We start from the raw sequence: 16041 nt of genomic DNA on the forward strand, positions 1-16041 counted from the left end.
AGCCAAGATTGAGTTTCCGTCATAACGTGTAGAGGCTTATGCAGCTTGGTGCTGGCATCACTTGTTTGTCTTCTTGTTGTCAGGCTATGGTTGGTGCGCTGAAGTCTATACGGAGTAGGTGCCTAGTAGATGCTACACAAACAAGCAGTACATAGCCGCAACGCATAGTATTTGTCCCTGTCCCGACCTATCTCCATGGAACCCCTGGTTGAGTTCAGCAGGCCAGCTTTGAAGAAACAAGGCACCCATCTATTCATCCCTGTCCATCTAGTAATATCCACAGGATTACGGAGTACTGCTGCAGCCGTCTGGATTGATCTTGTCAAGCATCGCATCTAGATAGCTCGGCTCCATCTCTGGGTATCATTCCGCCGTTGGTTTCCTCGACCGAACCGGATCGACTGTCGCCGTTGTTGATAATCTACTAATAGCTCCGCTTTGGCCAGCCGGATTCTCTCCGCTGCATCGACCTGGTCAACATGTATGTACTTGTGCACATATGACAGTCGTCTCAGGTTATCAATCGTCTTCTGGGGGCAGCTCGTCGTCGATATAGCGTATCAGGGTTACCCTCATCTCCGTAGTATCGTTTCCCTTGAGGACATCGCTGATGAAATGCGCCTCCACTTGCATCTGAACCATTTCCAAGGCGCCTCTCAAGACTCCGCACAGGATGTTTGAATACCAGAGCTCGTTCTGTGCCCTTCCGTCGTCTGGCAGCTCGACAAAGTCGGCGAACGGGTTCTCGTCAAAGACCAGTGAAAACGAGTTGTTGTCGGCCGTCCAGTTCGTCACCTGTGGTGTAATGTTGAGAAATATTTTAAACCCAACCTGCATGAACCCGGATGATGCTTTAGCAAGAGTACATAAACGGTAGCCCGTGATTATCTCTTACTCTTGAAATCATATCTGCCGTCTCGCGAAAGTTGGAGCAGCGCTTCATCGTATTCGACTTGGCCAGGTAATCCTCGATGAGTCGTAGCCCAATGTTGTAGCCCATCTTGTCAAGCTGCCGGTTGACTTCTGGGTAGTCATCCTCGAAATCCTTGCATAGCTGTGCGACAATCGTTCCGTACGTCAAGGTTACCAACTCGGCATTCACCTTGTCAATACGAGTTCTAGCAATGCGATTAGACCAAAACACCGTCTTCTGCAATATCACGGCCGTCTTACTTCCAGATTCTGTATTCTTGTTAGATCACGGCCAAGCGCATCACCACTCGCTGAAACATACTCTTCCCCGATGCGGGACGCCTTGCTGGCCGCCATTGCGGCTCTTGTTCAACCTTTCGGGGGACGGAGAGAAGGGCTGAGCGCAGCAGAAACCAGCCAAATCACAGCTGTATACGACAAGTAAACAGTAATTGCAGCGAAACAAACCGCAGATTCGCTAATCTGTCAATCTGCCCACGGAGGAGAGATGTTGCGACTGTGATGCCGGAGCTCAGCAGGCGGTGGGGTACCGAGTTACATCAGGAAGCCTTGGCCATTCTTAGGAACAATCCACGGGCCGAAAGCCAATAGGAGGGCGAGTTTGGTCCGCCTAGTTCGCAACTTGACAAAGCTTCGCGATCGCGACACGGGCAAAATTTCAGCAGCTCAACATTCGTCGGAATTCCATTGTTTGGCGGCGCTTTGAATTTCTGGAAACATTTGCGACTCTTTGACTGTTCAAAATGTCGGCTGAAAAGCGCCCGGCGGACGACGATCCCGGCTTGTCCACGTCCCTGGTGAAGAGGCAGAATGTCAATGCCTCCGAGGGAGCGCTTGCTCGACTCAATGCATCAAGCAGTGCATTGGTACAAGCTGTAAGGAATTGCTGATGACTTACTTGACGCAAATCTAACACGCCATTCTCAGGCACCCCGAACGAGCGGGCTCCAGGCCCCGGTGATGGAGCTGACGGGACACTCTGGGGATATTTTCACTGCCAAGTTTGATCCTACGGGCAACCTGATTGCTTCTGGATCAATGGACAGAAGTATAAGTATGGGAATCCTGGGTTGGAACATGGAAAACTCGCGTATTTGCTAATGTCGAGTAGTGCTGTGGAGGACTTATGGCGACTGCGAAAACTACGGCGTGCTAAACGGCCACAAGGGCGCTGTTCTCGACCTGCAATGGGCGCGGGACTCGGAGATTGTCTACTCTGCTTCGGCTGATATGCACCTGGCCAGCTGGGACCTCACCTCTGGAACGCGAATACGAAGATACGTCGGGCACGAAGAGATTATCAATACCTTGGATATTAGCAAGCGAGGCGAGGAGATGCTGATTAGCGGAAGCGACGACTCGACGATTGGAATTTGGGATCCAAGGTCGAAGAATGCGGTCGACTATATCCAGACCGAATTCCCCGTCACAGCTGTTGCTATATCCCAGGCCGGCAACGAAATCTACACGGGAGGAATCGACAACGACATTCGCGTCTGGGATTTGAGAAAGAAGGCGGTGGTGTATTCTTTACTAGGTCATGCAGACACGGTCACGTCGTTGCGAGTATCGCCCGACTCCCAGTCTCTGCTGTCATATTCGATGGACACGACGGTGAGAACGTGGGATATTCGTCCGTTTGCACCGACGGAGAGGCATATCCGAACGTTTGACGGAGCGACAGCCGGAGTAGATCAGAACCTGGCCCGTGCCAGCTGGGATTCGGAGGGCAAGAAGGTTGCAGCGGCTTCAGGCGACGGCACAGTGGTGATTTGGTCTGCCCAGACCGGAAAGCTGCTGTATAAACTCCCAGGCCATAGAGGCGCGGTCAACTGCGTAGAATTTGCGCCTGGCAAGGAGCCAATCCGTAAGTTGGAACTACGCGTGTGTTTTGTCCTTGTGAGTTGTAATCTGACAAAGTTTCTAGTGTTGTCCGCCTCCTCAGACCGTACCATGCTTCTCGGCGAGTTAAAGTGAGTTGAGAGGTATCCAGAACCTTGCGTGACTGGGCTGTAACGGTCATGTGTAAACTACGCAACCGGTATACCCAGCTGCGGGAACTCATGGGAAAGAAGCCCAATGCAGCTTGATGAATGTTCCAGTCTCATTAGAGCCCAGGTGGCGGCTACCTATGAGATGAGGTTGGCTATGGTGTCTTGCTTCGCCCATTTCAACCGCCGACTTGTACGCATCGAGCAGGCTTCACATACAACTGAGCCTTGTATAGCATGTCCATTTCAGACATGTGCTACTATACTCGATCATTAATGCTCTTCATTTGGAGGGAGGAAATATTCAGGAAAGAAAAAAAGAACCCAAATCATGGCGATCATGGCGTCAATGTTAGTTATTACTGGATTATAAAGCGATACCGGGAGTTGAAGGGAAATATAAAACACAACTGGATGATTCAAGAATACACACAAGAAGGTGGTGTGGCAATGATTGCGCTGCTTGACGATGATGGTGGTATTAATTGCAAGAATAATAACACAATCTTTCTGGGGGTTATTACCAACCGTTGAGAGGAAATGAGGCGGCTCCTCATCACATGAAGCTATCTTGTTTCGGTGCAAGTCTGCTGCGTTCTATAATAAGCGCCGTCACGCTAAATGTTTGTCACAACCGCGGCTCGCCTGTAACAAGGAACCTACAATACTAATACGTGAATGAGTGAACTACTGGGACTGTGCAAATAACACACCCCGGTAAAGCACGTTCCCATTCAGCCTGGATTATATTACAGCCCGTCTTGCTCAAAACTGCTAGTCTGTGTCTGTGCCTACTCGTACATGTCCATCACGATGCGATGGAGCAAAGAGGCCATTCGCCAATCTCTCTCTCATGCCCACCCCATACAAGTCCAAGTCCAAGTCCAACAGCTTTCCCGCCACATGCTCGCACTAGCCCTTCGCATCCTTTCCTTCTCCAGACTTGCATCAAACAATCGGTGCGAATCGCGAAACATGTAATTTTCTCGAGGGGAGCGCCAGCCGGGGCCGTATCAGGTCCCCCCCGGTGAGGGCGTTTGGCGGCAGCGAAAAAATCCATTGGTGGCGGAGCTGCGTGGGCTGAAACACGGCCTCAACTCTTTCAAGGCACCCTTGCCTTTAACCCCAGCCCCTGGTTTTGGGCAGCCCCTGCACGACCACTCGGATCAAGTTTGATTTCGTTGAATGACATTGGATATTGGATTGGTTTGATACAGAGTGGCTGGCGGGGGGGAGAGGCGATACGAGCCAGCCAGAGAGAGAGAGCGGCCCTCCTGGCTTCGCAATCCAACGTGACGACACCCTATTTTTTCTTCTTCTTTTCCTCGGGCCAGTTGGACGCAGGGCGGGTTTTCCGTCTTACATTCGCTGTGTGTCTGTGTCTGTGCCTGTGTCTTGTGTCTGTGCTTGTGGCTTCGTAAGAGCGAGGACTGCCCTTCCAGCTGGTTACTGGAGTTGTGCTTTCTTGCCTTCTTGCTCTTTTCTTCGTTGGGTAGTCTCTACATTACATCGATGTATTGATTGCGCGCTCTACCTTATTCTTTCCTTGCTGTCGTCTTCTCTTCTTCAAGCTTTCTTTACCTATTCGCTTTCTCTTCGCTTGCTCCCCTTCCTACTACCGATTCATCCTATTTCGTTCCTTTAATCTTTGCGGCGACTTGAACTCTCTCTTTCTCCCTCTCCTCTCTCCGTCTCTGTGTCTTTTTTATTCTTCTTCTAGTTGAGCAGGTTCTCGTCTTTCCCTCGATATCATTCACTTGTTTTTTTTCTCTCCCTCTCTATACACACACTCGAACACATCGAAATCCGCTCGCTGCATCTCATTCTTTTTTTTTATCCGACGTCATACGAAAATTTCCCAACAAGTTACGGCTGCGCCGCGACAGGACCGGAGAGAGAGAGACACTCACCTACCAATCTCCACAACTTTCATGATATCAACCACAAAAAAGACTTAACGAATAAGCAACATGCCGTCAGAAGGAAGCATGGAGCTGCTCCGCAGCGAGCTTCTCAGAAGAGCGCGAGGAGAGCAACGTGGAAGCACCACCCAAGACCGGAACCAGAACGAAGTCCTCGCCTCACGTCGACAAACCATCATGCGAGAGATGAACACGAGCCACAAATTCCCCAGACGACTTCTGTTACCGCACCTAGCACTGGGCCGGAGGAGGGCAGGCGACGAGGAGGCTGCTCTGGAGAGCCCAAAGACGCCCGTGTTGCCCTCGAGACGGTCAAACTCGCCGCCTGTCTACCGCATGAGCATGGCTAGACCGGGAGGCTTGCCGGTTGTTCCTCAGCCGGCGGTCCTGGCAGCATCGGACGCCCGTCGTGCGGCCCTGGAGACTATGAATTCTGAAGTGAGGGACGAGCAGCCACGGCCGGTGAAGCAGAATAAGCCGAAGCGTTTCTTGTTCTGCTTGCCATGGATCAAGTCGAGGCATGTGCGAGCGCAGCTTGCAATGTGTTTCGTGGCTGCCGTGTTTCTCTTTTCGCTGCTGGCAGTGTGTAAGTGGACATGTGGTTTTTTTTTCTTCTTCTTTGGGTGTTGCACAGCGTCCAAAATAGTGATCTCAAATGCTGATATCCGCCACAGATCTGGGTCTTACACTAACAAAACATGTTGTTATTGGCGAGCTGAACATCATGTTGATCATGATCATTCTTCTGGCCGGAGTCTTCTTCTGCTACAGCCTCATTCGGCTATGGATGCTGGTTGTTCGCGGAGACCCGCCAGACATTCCTAGAGCCATAGACCCGCGTGGATATGCCGTTCCTCGCAACCCCATACGAGTGGTGATGGCCCAAGATGAAGAAGCTGCCGGCGCCGAAAATGAAGCCATGACGATGAAGCCGCCCGCCTACGGACTCTGGCGAGAGAGCGTGGTATGTACAGGCATTTCGAGGGATATCTTGACGAGGACCGAGCTAACATGACATCCAGCGTGTGGATCCAAACCGCTTCTTCTGGCAGCGGAATGATGCTGAGCCCACGCCTCCTCCGCCAACAGCGGGACCGAGGCCGCCGTCCTACATTTCCGAGGATGGAGTGTCATACGTGGTTGATGCGGTGCCTCGGTCTATTGCTCCGTCATCAGAAGGCGAGCACCAGCCGGTGCATCCTTCAGAACGAGGCAGAGCTGGGCTGCCACCTGCGAGTTGAGAGGCAGCTGTGGGTATGTAGGTAGCTGGAAAACGGTCAAGGGGCTTGTCTTGGGTTTGATTTCTCCCGGTGTTTTCTTGGGCGTCAACGGCATGAAATTACAGGCATGGTGGTACATGGGGGATGCATCCAGGCCAGATTGGAGGCGGCGGATTGTATATTGCCGCCTTGTCGACGGCGTTCTTGGTAATATAGGATGCCCGTCCATGGTTTTGAAGTGCCCACTCTGGCAGCTTTTTCGCTCACTCGCCCTTTTGTTTGCACTGCTACTCGAGAAGTACCATGTAATACTTGTACGTGCACTTTCACATTTTGATTGTCAGTCACACATGGGCCACTTTTCCCATCCATGTCTTGGCTCACGGCCCCTTGCCCTGTCCAGGCGTCGGTCGAGAACTGGGCCGGTTCCCTTTCCCGGCGGGTGAAGGCGTCATGATTGGCTGCCAGATGCATGCACAGCTGAGAAATTAATGTTTGGAGCAGCGCTGGGCTGGTCTTTTTTCCCTCGATGCGTCGGTGTTGGGACGCCCACTAATGCTAGTAGTAGCGCGCTGAGTTGGATGCTGATGCTGCAGCCATTTTGGAGAAACGGATCAATGGAAGGCTTGAAATGAACTGGCTAGGCTTCGTATTCCCCTCCAACCCATCTGGAGGCCGTACGAGTACAGCAGCTGGAGACTACTTGCGTGCACGAGTGCTTGATGCCTCCAAAAGGGTAAGCCCCGTCATCATCGAACTCCGGGCGTCATCTTCGTTTTGGGCGAGCATCCCTGGCACCGAGGCAAATGTTCCGCCACACCAGGATTGTTCGTTTTTGGCGGATTACGCGCTGAATTCGAACAGCATTTTGTTGCGTTGGGGTGTCGAGGGCAAGGCAAGGCAAGACAAGGCAAGACAAGGCAAGGGTTACGGCGTAATAGAAGTAAAAGGGCTCGGGACACGTTGCCATGCGCCTTGGATGGACAATCACGGGATCGCATTTTGGGGGAGCTTCTGGAGAGCGGCGTGGGCTTGCTAGTCCGGAAGGAGAAGGACGGGCTGGTTGTTTTTTATTTGGTGGTTGTACGAAGTACGGCGAGGATACTTTGGGGGGGATTACTGCGGTGTTTTTTGGGGTGGAATTAATTGGCCCGGGCCGGGTCAATGCGTGGATTTGGTTGTTGGCTGTGGCCGGAGTAGCAGTGGACTTTTTGATGGGATGCAGCCCAGCGTTTCTTTTGCAGGTTGGTACCTTGCATGTATAGTCGCAGTAGGAATACGCCTCCTGGTAGAGTTAGCGAGGTTGCCAAGTGCCTATTAAGGTGATGTTTGATGTCGCATCTGCTACTACTCGCGCCATTATGCACGATGATATGTTTTCTTTTTGCTGTGGAAGCTCAGTCGACTTGAGGAAACGATGACACGTGAGAGGCACCGTTCATGCCTGCATGTACCTCGTAGGTATCGCCCCTCGCTGCGGGTGATCCATCCAGCCATTTTGCGCACCCGTGGCGAACTTGCAACCCCTCACCTCTCCCCCAAGAGCGCTAGCGGTGGGGCGGCCCTGCTAGAGCGGGAAGGGCCCTGCCTGCAGCGCCCTGATTGATTCAGTGTTGATGCCTCAGCGCGCACTTCCAGGGAGGCAACGCCCCGGAGCCTCAGTGGACGAACCGCATCAGAACACCCGTGGTGCACGCACTAGCTGGCCGCTGCACCCACTCGCATCAAATCAGTTGAGACTGGCCTGCATTTCGCTGCACCCAATGGTTGATCCCTCCAGTCGCTCCCTCGCCCTCGTCCACGCCGCTCCACTTCCCTACTTTTCCCTTTTCCCTCGATCATAATACTTGCTCTCCTCACGACCAGAAAATTTTTCCAATCCCGGAATCCATTAGTTTGTTGGTGGACGTCGCCGTTGTTGTCGCAGTTGTCGGAATCACTTCGCGTTGCTGAAAGCAGAACTCTCTACGAGACGCAGTATCTTTTTTCCTCACCAGGTGTGTATTTGCCCACCTATTTCCTCAGCGCCCACAAAAAAAGAAGAAGAAAAGGCTATGTCCTCTTGTCCGCTGCGACGGAATATGCCATCGCCCTGTCAAAGTTCAACCGGTGTTTTGCGCGCCCAGCCCTGCCAGTGTCGTCTTCTATCATTCTACGGTTATTTGATGCAAAGATGGGAGCCAACCCGACTTGCTCCTCTCCCCGCTGCTCCGATTCCGTGGCGGCAGCTCGGTCCGTGATCAAGGCCATATCTGTGCGACTGTGTGCGACACGATCCATGCGGTGCGACTCCGATTTCGACTCCGATATTGATATTGCGGCCAGCGCAGGTGCACGATGATTACAAGGTCGTTCCGCGCATGCTTCGGTTAGTGGAGAGGGGATGATCGCATCACTTGCGGCGGCTATATGCTGTGCGTGTCTGGCTCATCAGATGGCCAAGAAGACCTGGCTTCTCTCTGCCCTGCATGACCGAGGCGATGGCGATGGCCTTCTACTGCAAAGATGAAATCTGCGCAATCCGCATACTTCTGCTGCCGTGTCGTTCAAGGATGCTTCAGACCGTATCGATTGTGATGCATCTGCATTTACACCGAGCCGTCGGCAAAGCGTCTTCTCCATCGAAGCTGCCTGGATCTTGGCCTCGTCGACAAAGATGACACACCTCATCTACAGAATCTTCGAATCGCCAACGCTCTTTTCTCTGCCCTGTCAGATTTTTTTTGCCCCCAAATACCCTGCAGCAGTTTAGCGAGGGAATTTCTTGCAGCCAAGCTAGCAACGGCGTTTCGAACAAGCCCCGCGACAATCCATGGGCCCGCCAGGTTTTAGTGGTCCTGGTGGTTTTCCTGGTTCCCGGCGCCTGTCAACGGATTATGCGGTTGAACTTTGACTGGGCATGGCATATGGATACTTGAGCGATCTAATGGCATATAAAATGGGGGTTTTGCAAATTCCCGGCACATCTGCTAACCTCGTTTTCTTGACCAGAACATAACACATCATCAAAATGTCTTCTCTCTCTCGTCGTGCTTGCTACAAGTGTGGCAACGTTGGCCACTACGCCGAGGTTTGCTCCTCTGCCGAGCGTCTCTGCTACAACTGTACGTGCAATCATCTACTTTGGACATTGGAACTAGGAACACTCGGCTAACAGGTTGGAAAATAGGCAAGCAGCCAGGTATGCATCTTGGAAGCGAATCCCGACTCCTCCGCCATCCCTGCTTCTAACAAACTCCCTTGACAGGCCACGAGTCTAACGGCTGCCCCCTTCCTCGCTCTACCGAGGCGAAGCAGTGCTACCACTGCCAGGGACTTGGACATGTCCAGGCCGACTGCCCTACTCTCCGCTTGAGCGGCACTGCCACCAGCGGCCGCTGCTATAACTGTGGCCAGCCTGGACACTTGGCTGTACGTTTTACACTCCCCCCCCCCCCCCCCCCCCCCGGACAACGATGCGCCATCGAGAGATGTGCTAACATGACCATTGCAGCGTGCTTGCCCCAACCCCGGTAATGCCGGTATGGGCCGTGGCGCTCCCATGGGCCGTGGCGGCTTCGTTGGCGGCTATGGCCGCGGAGGTTTCTCCAACGGCCCTCGCCCGGCTACTTGCTACAAGTGCGGTGGCCCCAACCACTTTGCTCGTGACTGCCAGGCTCAGGCCATGAAGTGCTATGCTTGTGGCAAGCTTGGCCACATCTCCAGGGATTGCACCGCCCCCAACGGCGGCCCCCTGAACACCGCCGGCAAGACCTGCTACCAGTGCGGCGAGGCCGGCCACATCTCCCGCGACTGCCCTCAGAAGAACAACAGCACCGAGATCAACAACGAGGTCGTGGACCTTAACAACGTACCCGCTCCCCCCGTGGCCCCCATTGCTCCCGTCGCCTAGACGTCGCGGGTGTTCCGTCTGACGCCCTCCTCCCGTGGTGGTTGGCGGCGTGGCAGACGGGCAACTGGCCTAGGGCAGTATCCACGAGGTGTAACAAAAAGGAAAGCCAAAAAAACAAACTCTGGATCCTAGGCCGGATTTCTCGTTTCAACTTTTTTTTTCTGATTGACGCAACATATCTTTTCGCTGCACACCCCCAGATTGTGCCTCCTTGATTTTGGTCTTTTCTATTTATTATTTTCCCCTCTTTTTTACATCGGATGGTCGGCAACATTTCTTCTCATCGGCTTACACGGAGTCTTTCTTTGGCTTCGGTTCACGCTGCGTCTGTTTATTTTCTTCTTCTTTCACTTTCTCATCGCAGAAGTAATCGTACGAGAGAATGGCGACGGCAAAAAAACATACATTTTCCTGCAGCCCCCTACCTCCTGCGTGAAAAAGGAATGAGCGAAAATGACGGCGACAGCGACGACGATATCGGAAGCGTCAAATTTTCTTTTTTCTTATACACATTTTCTCAAATTGAAGAGCGTCCGATTTTGGAGGACCCCTTGGCTACGCATGGGGTCTCTCCGAACCGGTTCCTGGGCATACCCCCCATCTTTCAAACGAATTTAACTTTGGATCACATCACTCGGAACTACCTACATATTACGGACTGAAACGACAGACGCTGTCAACGTAGCTCTTGACGACTTTAAAGACTTTAGGCACATGCGATGGATATACCCCGCGAGGCTGTGTGTGTGTATGATGTTGTGATGAGCTTGAATCGGCGGCGCTGCTCTTGGGGCTGCACACAGCATCACTTGTCGTTGAGCCGATGCAGGCCTCGGGTTTGCCCTATATGTGCAGGCTCGAAGGCTCTGGCTACAACGCCAAATGACGGCTGTCACCTCCTAGGGCACACGAGCGCGCGCGCGTGCCAAGGCGGTGGATGCAAGATGTCTTGAAGAACTGGGCAGTTTGAGGATGCTGAGAGGAGATAGGAGCTGTGCGATCCAATGGCTGGGCGGCATGGAGAATACGAGCACGTCCCCAAGATTGTCAAGGGAAATGGGACCACGGGCATAGAAACGTTGCCCGTGGTTTCGGAGTGGTTGGCGTGGCTGCCGGAGCAGAGGACAGCTGGGAGAAGCGGAAGATGCAATGATACAGTAAAATATGACAAACGGAGAAGCGCAGATGAGGAAGATGAAGAAGAAATCCTGTCATGAAACCCTCTTCTGATGGCGACGGCGACACAGCAACTGGTGGCGCTGGCGCGTTTGTGTTTAGGTGTGATGAAGCGTGTGTGTAGATGTCTGTGCATGTGTGTTGTCTCAAGGCGAGCGAGGAAGGGTTGATGCAAGACGAGGTTGTTGGACAGAAAAGGGAGCGGAAGTTTATGCCAGTGCGACAACGATCAGCGTATTGCATCAATCAACGACACGCCGCCAATGGATTCCAGGTGAGTATCGGATTGCAAAGCGTCGACGAGGCTCAAGTTCGGTCGCATTGTTTCATCTATTCGCTGAGATCAATGTGATGCTACTGACCCTTCGCAGACTCTTCTATTGAGCTTCAATTACTCTCGCCTCTCTCAGGATCTCTCTCTCTTTCTGCCGCCATTCCGAGGCTACCGCATCCCCTGACGCGTACGTATAGTCAGAGTCGCACAGGGGGAACAGAATGCAACCTCTGTGCCCGGTTCCTTGGAGCTTGCATTCTCCAGACATGCTGGTGGTGGCTTAATATCCAGCTCCATGCCTAAGGTAAATGCACCTACACAGAGAACCCACCCATCCACCAGCCAGTCTATCCAATAGCGTCGACGGCCCCCAATCTGCAGGCCAGGAAGCATTGATGATGCCTCCAATTGGCTGCGCATCTGCTCGGACTATTGGCCGTAGGCAAGGCGACATAGAGTTCTAGACCGACGGTCTGTGTTCTGGCGAACAGCGCGCTCCGTACAAGTAGGTAATGTATGCTTAAAGCGCGGGGGGGCCTGTGACAACAGACCAGCAGGTTTACTGCATGTTAGTCTTGCTAGATTGCATGTACCGTACTGTAGACGTGAAACGGTAAGGGAGAGGGGATCAGTCAGTCGGGTCAGCCTTGTAGACGCAGCTGAGCTGTGATGGTTGCCTAGCTGCAGGCTTTTTGGTGTTTCTGAGATGTAGCCTGACTATTTTCTACACCACACATGAGCGAATTTCACATTTTGTTTGCTTGAAGAAACCGATTGAGTGTACCGTTATATTTGATGAATCGTGATAATTTGTTTGCCTCGTTTGGCAACCTTGACTGATATTCCGCGTCTGTTCGATTGCCGCCCTAGGGCTGGCGATTCCTTTCTCTTTGGCGCACAGTCTCACCAGCTGAGACAGACGAGTCGTTTACACCGATTAGCTTTTAGGCGGCCAAATCGCACTTCACAGAAGAGTCTATATCGCGGCTTCTCATCTTTTCTAAAAAGCATCCATTCCATTCGTTCTTGCCATCATCTGCTTTGCGTCTGGCTGGCCGCTGGGCTTCTTCGCAATGTCGTTTGTCAACAGTGACAGCGACAACAACAGCTTCGGATCGCGCAACAGCATCCGCACCCGGCGGTCGCGGTCGGGACGTCGCATCTATCCGAGAGGGAACGATGACTATATGATGCCTCAGGATCCCATTCCGTTTCGCCCACGGAAGCTGGTGAAGCACCAGACGCCGCAAGAGGCGATTGATGAGTTTTGGGCAAAGTTTACGACAAAGGCGCCTGGCAAAGGTGAGTCATTACGGAGCCTTGAGACTTGAGATGCGTTGATGTTTGTATTCATGAGATGATGTCGTTATTAATGAAGTAATTTACCGTCCTAGCGACGACTGTGATACCGCAGAATCCATACACTGCCAAGGTCGCTCGGAAGAATGCCAAGGCTGCATCCTCGTCAACAACCACTCAAGCATCTTACGAAACCGCGGCGGCTATGTGCCGGGCCAAGGTCGAAAAGATTGTCCAGGAGTGCCGTCGAGTCAACAAAAGGTACCGAGATCCGCACTTTGACCTCGAGGCTGACCTGAAGCTCTGTCGTCGTGATTGCCTGGAATCGCTCTCCAACTTTGAACCGCTCGACAACCCGGGAAAGGACTTTCGGCCTGGGAGCGCCAAACGCGTCGTGGAGATATTTGACAAGCCGCAGTTTTACATCGAGGGCCCGACGGCTAACGACGTGAGGCAGGGGAGAGATGGGGACTGCTGGCTCATGTCGGCGTTGTGTACGCTGAGCAACAAGAAGGGGCTGATTGAGAAGCTGTGCGTGGCGCATGATCAGGATGTTGGTGTGTATGGGTTTGTCTTTTACAGGGACGGAGAGTGGATTTCCGAGATTGTGGATGATTTTGTGAGTCTTCTTATTGTTTTCGTCGAGGGATGATGCTGATTCTTGATGTCTTGTAGCTCTATCTCACCAAGTCCGACTACGATGAGAAGCATTGGGAGCGAGTCCTCTTTGACGAGCTGGAGCGTGTTAATCCGGAAGAAGCCTACCGCAAGGTGTACCAGTCCAACAGCAGTGCTCTGTATTTTGCTCAGTGTCAACATCCGCAAGAGACTTGGCTGCCGCTTCTTGAAAAGTGTTATGCAAAGGCTCATGGAGACTACGCTGCGATCGAAGGCGGTTATGGCGGCGAAGGCATTGAGGATCTCACTGGCGGAGTCACCTCTGAGATTTTCACCACCGACATTCTCGACAAGGTGAGGACTCGCACAGTAACCGAGACATGGCAATGACTAAACATGGCAATAGGAGTATTTCTGGAAGGAGGAGCTGCTCAAGGTAAACCAAGATTTTCTCTTTGGTTGCAGCACGGGCGTCTGGGGGGTGAATTGGGGTGAGCGAAAGGGGATTCTTGAGCTTCATTCTTACTCCATCCAGAAAGCTGTGGACATTGACGGCAACCGATTACTTCGACTGAAAAATCCATGGGGCAAAGGAGAATGGAAAGGACCTTGGAGTAGGCAGATCTTTTGATGGCCCAGTGGCAAGAGGATGCTAACAAATGATAGGTGACGGCTCCAAGGAATGGACTCCTGAATGGCTCGAGAAGCTGGATCATCGATTTGGCGACGACGGAGACTTTTGGATCGCCTACGAGGACTTGCTGCAAAAATACCAAGCCTTTGAGAGGACTCGCCTTTTTGATGAGACGTGGCAGGTATCTCAAATCTGGACCACTGTCAACGTTCCCTGGATGTTGGACTATCACGACACTCATTTTTCTTTAAGCATTACCAAACCCGGTCCAGTCGTCATCGTACTGGCGCAGTTAGATGACCGATATTTCCGTGGACTTCATGGCCAATACAGGTTTGAGCTGGCGTTTCGCGTCCATAAAGCTGGTCATGAGGATTATCTCGTTCGCAGCCAGGCGCCATATCGCATGAGGCGCTCTGTCAATGTCGAACTCGACCTGGAGGCAGGCGAGTATGATATTCGTGTCAAGATTGATGCGACTCGTATGGACAGAATCTTGCCAATTGAGACAGTGATCCGAAATAATGCCAAGAAGCGACGAGAGAAGCTGACCCGTATCGGTCTCGCTTACGATCTCGCACATAGCAAAGGCAAGATCGTGGAAGGTCCAGAAGAGAAGGCTGCAAGAGAAGCACATGCGAAGCGCGTCAAGGACAAAGAGCAGCGTGAGCTCAAAGCGAAAATTCTTGAACGTCGAAGAGATGACCACCATCTCAACGTTAAACAGCTATCGAGGATCCAGAGACGTGAAAAGAAGCGAAAGGAAAAGCAAAAGGCAAAGGATACCGAAAGAAGGCTCAGACTCAAGAAAGGCGACAAGGAAATAGACAAACCTCACGAAGACGATGGTGAACGACGTGACCAGTCAGACGACAACCATGCAGTGCCATCTTCTCTTAACGGAGCAGGAGCATCAAAGACGAAAAAGAGAGGTCCAAAATCTATCCCACCGGCAGATAGAGTAGGCCGGTCAATTTCTCAGGGCGATCCACCACCAAGCTCGTCATACTATGAATCCGAGAGTGACGGTGGCCTTATAAGTATCGCATCACTCTCTGAACTTTCTGACCATGAGATGGACTTGCAAGTCAAAGCCTTTATGAACAACCAGTTGAACAAACCCGTCATCGTGACCCCGCCATCTCTGAGGTTCGAAGACGAGCTTGATGAGTTTGAAAGAGACCCCTGGAACGCGGTTGTCGTGGTTGGACTGCGAGTCTACCACCAGGTTGATGAGGAAGACAAAGCCAAGGAAGTCATTACGCTAAAGGTGGTGCGTCCTAACCCGTATGCCGATTCCGAAGATGAGGATACAGCTACGGAGGAAGATGCCAAAGAAACACAGGACTCTAAAAGCAAAGGCTTGGATGTCGATGACAGCGCCAAGGATGCGACACTGGAAGGCGGAGTCAAAGATAGGAAGAAGAGTATTGTGGGAAATGGCGAGGTGCAGTAGACTCGGATGGTCTTGTTACCGAGTGTTACTGTGTAATCCTTTTATCCTATCTTCCGTCTTGCGTTGTGGTCGGATACCGCGGTCTCTAGGGTTGAGGTGCTGTTTGCGGAGAGAATGATGCTGTTATACCTAAGAACACTACTTTTGAAATAGACTTATTCCATTCAATGACACAAAGGATAGCATTGGCTCAATACTCTTCTTACAAAGTGTACCTGTAGGTGTTTCTAACATGATGCAATTTCACATCCCTAATTGCCAACAAATACGTACATGTCTCTATTAACATTCATGAGCTTTTCAACAGTAACACCTCCATACTGTTGAAACATCAAATAAACAAGGGGAATCACGAACGTCAAACATATTAGTTGAGCCAAAAAAGTAAACCGAAACACATATTATAGCCTCCGTGTGAGCTAGACTATGAGCTCAACGACTGGCAGAACTATCAAACACACAAGCGGAGAATACACCTTGAGGATTCTCTCTTTGCGAATGAAAAAGTGGCTATTGATGTATTCTTCCCTTCTTCCTTGATTACCATCTAATACTTCAAGATGGCAACGCCATTCCAAGTCATGGACAGGCTAATACGATATCCAATCATATAAATACTACAGCGC

At 51.9% G+C, this 16041-nt stretch overlaps 5 protein-coding genes across 5 annotated transcripts; 4 read left to right on the forward strand and 1 right to left on the reverse strand.

Moving 5' to 3' along the window:
• Positions 1-519: 519 nt before the first annotated feature.
• On the reverse strand, positions 520-1269 carry Triagg1_2663 (uncharacterized protein; the record flags this gene model as incomplete). The annotated part of the gene is made up of 4 exons (XM_062896869.1): positions 520-831; positions 896-1118; positions 1174-1182; positions 1235-1269. The coding sequence occupies 4 exons, from the start codon at positions 1267-1269 to the stop codon at positions 520-522; spliced, it is 579 nt and encodes a 192-aa protein (XP_062758280.1).
• Positions 1270-1676: 407 nt separating this feature from the next.
• On the forward strand, positions 1677-2910 carry Triagg1_2664 (uncharacterized protein; the record flags this gene model as incomplete). Its single annotated transcript, XM_062896870.1, has 4 exons — positions 1677-1808; positions 1861-1987; positions 2045-2800; positions 2861-2910. The coding sequence occupies 4 exons, from the start codon at positions 1677-1679 to the stop codon at positions 2908-2910; spliced, it is 1065 nt and encodes a 354-aa protein (XP_062758281.1).
• A 1984-nt stretch (positions 2911-4894) lies between these two features.
• On the forward strand, positions 4895-6087 carry Triagg1_2665 (uncharacterized protein; the record flags this gene model as incomplete). The annotated part of the gene is made up of 3 exons (XM_062896871.1): positions 4895-5432; positions 5521-5810; positions 5869-6087. 3 exons carry the CDS (start codon positions 4895-4897, stop codon positions 6085-6087), a joined length of 1047 nt encoding a protein of 348 aa, XP_062758282.1.
• Positions 6088-9076: 2989 nt separating this feature from the next.
• Positions 9077-9958, forward strand: Triagg1_2666 (transcriptional regulator family: Zinc finger, CCHC-type; the record flags this gene model as incomplete). The annotated part of the gene is made up of 4 exons (XM_062896872.1): positions 9077-9170; positions 9224-9247; positions 9314-9477; positions 9560-9958. 4 exons carry the CDS (start codon positions 9077-9079, stop codon positions 9956-9958), a joined length of 681 nt encoding a protein of 226 aa, XP_062758283.1.
• A 2523-nt stretch (positions 9959-12481) lies between these two features.
• Positions 12482-15415, forward strand: Triagg1_2667 (uncharacterized protein; the record flags this gene model as incomplete). Its single annotated transcript, XM_062896873.1, has 5 exons — positions 12482-12710; positions 12803-13326; positions 13383-13679; positions 13732-13939; positions 13992-15415. 5 exons carry the CDS (start codon positions 12482-12484, stop codon positions 15413-15415), a joined length of 2682 nt encoding a protein of 893 aa, XP_062758284.1.
• Between the last annotated feature and the right edge of the window lie 626 nt (positions 15416-16041).

The sequence above is a fragment of the Trichoderma aggressivum genome (genome assembly GCF_033847375.1).
Source record: "Trichoderma aggressivum f. europaeum strain CBS 100526 chromosome Unknown scaffold_007, whole genome shotgun sequence".
Taxonomy (NCBI): domain Eukaryota; kingdom Fungi; phylum Ascomycota; class Sordariomycetes; order Hypocreales; family Hypocreaceae; genus Trichoderma; species Trichoderma aggressivum.